This window comes from Mobula hypostoma, chromosome 10, assembly GCF_963921235.1.
Source record: "Mobula hypostoma chromosome 10, sMobHyp1.1, whole genome shotgun sequence".
Taxonomy (NCBI): domain Eukaryota; kingdom Metazoa; phylum Chordata; class Chondrichthyes; order Myliobatiformes; family Myliobatidae; genus Mobula; species Mobula hypostoma.
This window is the reverse complement of record NC_086106.1, coordinates 30,567,259-30,573,258: the sequence shown is the minus strand read 5'-3', so window position 1 is coordinate 30,573,258 and position 6,000 is coordinate 30,567,259. Positions and strand designations below refer to the sequence as shown.

The 6,000-nt window shown below is 49.3% G+C and overlaps 1 protein-coding gene across 1 annotated transcript in view; it reads left to right on the top strand.

Moving 5' to 3' along the window:
- The first annotated feature begins 513 nt into the window (after positions 1–513).
- LOC134352478 (zinc finger protein 585A-like) overlaps positions 514–6,000 on the top strand; it is a 69,361-nt gene continuing 63,874 nt past the window's right edge. The window contains exons 1-2 of the mRNA XM_063059755.1: positions 514–782; positions 2,727–3,855. Coding sequence (XP_062915825.1) covers positions 2,956–3,855 — 900 coding nt within the window. The 5' untranslated portion in view covers positions 514–782; positions 2,727–2,955. The remainder of the gene's footprint in view (positions 783–2,726; positions 3,856–6,000) is intronic.

The following is a 6,000-nucleotide window of genomic DNA, read 5'->3' as shown; positions in this document are numbered from 1 at the left end:
AAGCATGTGCAATTCCCGACCTCCGGTAGCTGTTCAATTCAATTAGTAATAAAAATTGGATCTTTTCCCGCATCCATTTCACACAAGGAAAAATTCGTCGGGTTTTAACTGTTTACACCAAGCTGTTTACAACATGACAGGATAAAACACTGCGACTCATGCCAGAAAAAAAAATGCTGTGAAAACATGACTGGGAATTTCTGTCAGCCATAAATATACGCAAAGGCTCTCAGGATGCTTTGAAGGCTGAGTATCAAGCATATCCTCAATTGAACATGAGTCAGAAACCAGAGGGGAGTAAGAACAGGGAGGGACTATGGGACAGTGAGAGGATTAAAAGTTGGCATTGACTTTGGGTTTCCATGGCAGGCGAACTTTACCAAGAAGCACCGCGGCTCAGAAAGCGCCCTGCCTACATCGGGCAAGCCCGAGCGCAGGGGCGCACTGGATGTAACGTCATTAGCGAGCGACCTTGCACCAGGAAGCTTTCTGGACGTCAGCAAGCAGGTAGGAGCGGAGCGCTGCAGCGCGGGTCCAACCGGGTCCCGACCGGGGCAAGAGTCCGTGCGAGCCGCAGGATCACCGTGAGCAGTGAACACACTCGGTGTTCCTCTCACCTCGCCCCCTTCTCGCTGGCAGCGTACCCGTGGGACCCGGGGACTTCACTGCAGTAATAATTGAACGGTAAATGCTGGGCACAGGCAGCAACTGGGGAACGAGAAACAGAGATTCTTTTTCCCCCAAGTCCAGGTCGTTTCGATTAGAACTGGGAAAGCGCAAAAGTAAGTTGTTTTTTCTTGCAAAGGCGACTGGGTGCGGGTGGGATAGATTGGACAAAGGGAACATCTGATTGGCTTCACTTGGTCCACCCGAGCCTCGCTCAACGTTTTATTGGCCTTTCTGATGAACAGATGAACAAAGGCAGCTGGAGACAGGACAATGTTAACGCTGTGAAACGTGGGCCAGAGCGGTTGCTTTGTTTCACAGTTAATAACTTACCTCGTGTTTGATTCCTTTCCCTCTACCAGTTCTGATTCAGCTCGGGAACTGACGGATCAATAACTTTCCCAATTCTGACAAAGGGTTTTCCACCTGAAACGTCGTTTTCTCCTCTTCGCGCTGATGCTGTCTGGTCTGATCTGACCTGACCTGTCACAAACGCGAGAAAATCTGCAGATGCTGGAAATCCGAGCAACGCACACAAAACTCAGCAGGTCAGGCAGCGTCTTCTTTCGGGCTGTGACCTGCTGAGTTCCTCCAGCATTGTGTATGTATGTGTTGCTGTCTGACCTACGTCCGGGCATTTTCTGCTTTGATATCTGTTTACAACACCAGCAGATTTTTATTTTAGCTTTTGCAGTCAACCCAGTCCAAGGCTCTGGGGGAATGAATGTTTCACTGGGAGCGTTTGGCACTGGTGTTTGTAGAGCCCAGGGGATTGTGGGTAGAAGTGCGGCCATTGATGCTGCTGTGATGAGCACTTTGCCCTGCTCGGCAGACAGAGTCTGCAGACACAGATGAGCAAATGGAGATTTGGACGAGTCTCCAGACGCAGCTCATCTCCAGATCTTTGTAAGTAATTCCTATAGTTTAGAGAGAGGCCAAAAAAAACGGATTATGAAAACTCCATTGACAAAGAAATGTATTCTGAAAATAATTTACCCATGTTGGAAGTCCTTCTCACTTCTGGATATTTGGCAACTCAACTTTGTTCAGCCTCCTCCGGTCCAGGGTCTGCCTACAGACTGAGAACATGTTCTTCTCTGTCTGGATATAGACTGGTATTGGGCACCTCTGTCAGGTAACATGGGGACCACACAATTGCCACACAATGCCAATCTCCAATGAGTGAGTCTAACCAGCTATGCTTCATGCCAAGTGGCATTACAATCACTAAGTTCCACCCCATCTATACAGTGAAATGTTCACAGTCCATTTCGCTCCATAGATGCTACCTGAACCGCTGAGTTCCCTCAGCTCCCTTTGGTAAAGTGCCAGGTATGCAGCATCTGCAGAAACATTCGGGAGGACCATAAGAATGAAAGGGTAATGTTTGAGAAGCGTTTGATGGTTTGGGGGGGGGGGGTGTGGTCTAGGACCAGAGGACACAATCTCAGGATGGAAGGGTGTCCCTCTGGAGCAGAGATGAGGAAGAATTTCTTTCAGTAGAGGTTGGTGAAACTTCGGAATTCATTGCCACAGATGGCTGTGGAAGCCACATCACTGGCCGTTTTGATTGTGGACATCGGTAGGTTCTTGGTTAGTAAGGGCGTCATAGCTTACGCGGAGAAGGCAGGAGAATGGGATTGAGAGGGAGAGTAAATCAGCCTTGATAGAATGGTGAAGCAGACTTGATTGGGCCAAGTTGCCTAATTCTTTTCCCATGTCTCATAGTCGTATGGATAAAGTAGAGTGTAGGAGATCCACAGAAAGAGACAATGTTTTCTGTTTTATTACCCCTTCGAACAGTGAAAGACAAGAAACGGGAATTTCAGTAGGTGAGGGAAGGCCAGGTAGAACAAAGAGATCAGGCAGAAATAGCCCCTTCCAAGGTAGATAGAAGGAAAAACAGAGATGTTGATGCGAGTCCGGGTGCCTGCAAAGTCCCCAGGTGGAAGGTGACCGGTTGTTCCTCAGACCTGTGTTTAGTGTGATTGTAACAGCTTGCTATAGAGATGAAAATAATCTCATTTGAAATCCTGACCTTTTGTAAATTCTTGTTACAGGGTAGGAGAGGCGGTGAGTTTGTTCTCGGGAAGCTCAAACACAGTATCAGCAAAGTCACAGTGGGGAGGTGCTGTCCATCTGCTCTGGGTGTGCGAAGAGATTCACTCGATCAATCCAGCTGCTAATGCGCCAACCACTTCAGAGAGAGACCAGACCTGCTTCCTTCAGTTCTCCTGCTGGCTGTACATCGGTGAGTTCACGCTAGAGAGGGGGGGCGTTCACCCACCAATGTGTGCGCAGGGATTTACTCCGTTATCCGGCCTGATGATACACCCGCGAGTTCAGACCGGGGAGAGGCCGTTCATCTGCTCCACGTGTGGGAAGGGATTCAGCCAGTCGACTAACTTGCGGGCGCACCAGCGAGTTCACACTGGGGAGCGACCGTTCACCTGCTCATTGTGCGGGAAAGAATACACTCAGTTAACCGGCCTGATGACGCACCAGCGACTGCACACCGGGGAGAGGCCGTTCATCTGCTCTGAGTGCGGGAAGAGATTCAGTCAGCTGTCCCACTTGCAGGCGCACCAGCGAATTCACACCGGGGAGAGGCCGTACACTTGCTCAGTGTGCGGGAAGAGATTCAGTCAGTCGTCCAACTTGCGGGCGCACCAGCGCGTTCACACTGGGGAGAGACCGTTCACCTGCTCTACGTGCGGGAAGCAATACGCGCAGTTAACCGGATTGATGACACACCAGCGAGTCCATACCGGGGAGAGGCCGTTCATCTGCTCTGAGTGTGGAGTGCGATTCACTCGGTTATCCCAGTTGAAGGGGCACCAGCGAGTCCACACTGGGGAGAAGCCGTTCACCTGCGCAACCTGCGGGAAGGGGTTTGCTTGGTCAAACAACCTGGTGATACACAAGCGAATTCACACCGGGGAGAGGCCGTACGTCTGCTCTGAGTGCGGGAAGGGGTTCACGCGGTCTTACGAGCTGCTCATCCACCAGCGGGTTCACACTGGGGAGAGGCCGTTCATCTGCTCGACGTGTGGGAGGGGGTTCATCCACTCGTCCCAGCTGCGGGTGCACCAGCGAGTTCACTCCGCGGAGCGCCTGTTCCCCTGCTCGACGTGCGGGAAGGGATTCCACCGATCAACGGACCTGCTGAACCACCAGCGGATTCACACTGCAGAGGAGGACTGAACGTGCTGTAAGCCGGCCATTGCTCCCGAAATCTAACACAGGTTCACAGGAGTCACAGGTGTCTCTGGGCATTGGACTCTCTTGATGCTGCTGATCAGATGCAAGACTGAAACCTGACATTGGGCAGAGCTGGGTTTCTTTTGCTGATGTACGTAAACTGTTTGAATTTTAGCCCTGTTAATGTTCTGGATCTGTGATTAAAATAAAAGCAGTCCTGTTTGAAATGCTTTAGTTAAGGCCCGTTCTTTGCGGAGCACACAATGAACAGCAGGCAGAGAGGCTATTCAGCCCAGCTGCTCTCTCCCAGTGTTTCTGCTGTACTCCAGTTTCCTCCCATTTCGGCCAGTGTGAATATTCAGGGGAACAGTGAAATGAGGCAAAGAACTCGGCCCTTTGACTCGGAGTCCACGGTGATCATCGGTCATTTACCCCAATCTTACTTTAATACGTTTTAAATTCTGTCCTCATTTGCATTGACCACACCCTCCTTCACCCGAGGTTTTACACATACTGCATTAGGAGCAATTTACAGTGACTGCAGCAGACGTGAGAAGAGCCCTGTGCAATCACAGGCAGGATGTGCAAATCCCGTGGGTGAAGAGCTTTCCCGAGAATTTCTGCAGGTCTTTCAGCAGGTTGATGGCAAAGACAGTGGCTCACTGAGGGTCTTCTCCCAGACGTTAGAAAGGCTGGGCTAGTACACCTGCTGGTTTGCAAGGTCAGGAACCTACGATGAGTCCACATCTCGGTGGAGGTTTTCTCCCTGTTGCTTCTACAAGGTCCAGTTTTCTCCCGCGTTCCAAGGTCAAGCTGGTCGGTAGGTCAATCGGATGTTAGTAAGTTGCTGCTGGTGTGAAGGTGAGTGGTAGATGGTGGGGAGAGTAGACCAGAAGGTAGGGAGAGTTTCAAAGGATAAACATAGGATTAGTGTTGAGCTGCAGATTCTTTGGGTTGGTGGACCTCTTTCTATACCGTTATCATTTCATGACGTTCCCTAACATTCAAGCCTCAGGGAAAAGTAATGGTTTTTCTCCACTCCCAGCTCTCTTCCACTTGGGGGTGTTTTCGATGGGCTGAATGTCATGAGATACTGCAATACAAGACTCTCCTGACAGGTACTGTGCTTCATCCATTGTCCAACCCGACCTCCCCCCACCACCTCCAACCCTCACCCTACTTTTGTCTTATTCAAAAGGTTCAAAGGTTAATTTTGTTGTCAAAGGATGCATGTACAGTACAACTCTGATATTTGTCTTCTCCAGATAGCCACGAAATGAAGAAAACCCATGGGAGTCATTGAAAGAGGAGACACCAACTCTCCCCCCTCCCAGCACAAAAAAGAAAAATAAACAAAACTTGTAAAGCCCAACCCCCCCAACCCCCACAAACAAAAGCATACAGCAGCAATAGCATCAAATCCCCAAACCCCTCCTTAGAAAAACACAGTCCTGAATGGGCATTGAAGATTACAGGCAGGAGAATGGGGTTAAGAAGGAAAATTAATCATCCATTTTGCAAATATGAAACAGAGCAAGATCGTAAGACATAGGAGCGAATTTGGCTGATTTATTGTCCCTTTCAACCATATTTCCTGCCTTCTTCCCATAACCTTTGACACCTGAACTAATCGAGAAGTGACCAAACTCTGCTTTCAATACACCCAGTGACAGCCTCCAGAGTGCCTGTGGCAATGACTTCCACAGATTGACTACCCTCTGGCAAAAAGAATTCCTCCTCAACTCTGTTTCAAATGGACCTCCCTCTGTTTTGATGCCATTCCCTCTGGTCCCAGACTTCCTCACTATAGGAAACATCCTTTCCACATTCACTGTATCAAGGCTTTTCAACATTCAATAGGCTTCAATGAGACCCCCTCATTGTTCTAATTCAGTGAATACAGGCCCAGAGCGCCTCATGCATTAACCCTTTCATTCCCAGAATTATTCTTGTGGACGTTCCTATGCACTCTCTCCATGTTTCCTTAGACAAGGGGCCCAAAACTTCACAATACTCCAAGTGCGGTCTGACCAATGCCTTACAAAGCATCAGTATTACATCCTTGCTTTCATGTTCTAGACCTCTCAAAATTAATGCTAGCATTGCACTTGCCTTCCTTACCATTGTCTCAAC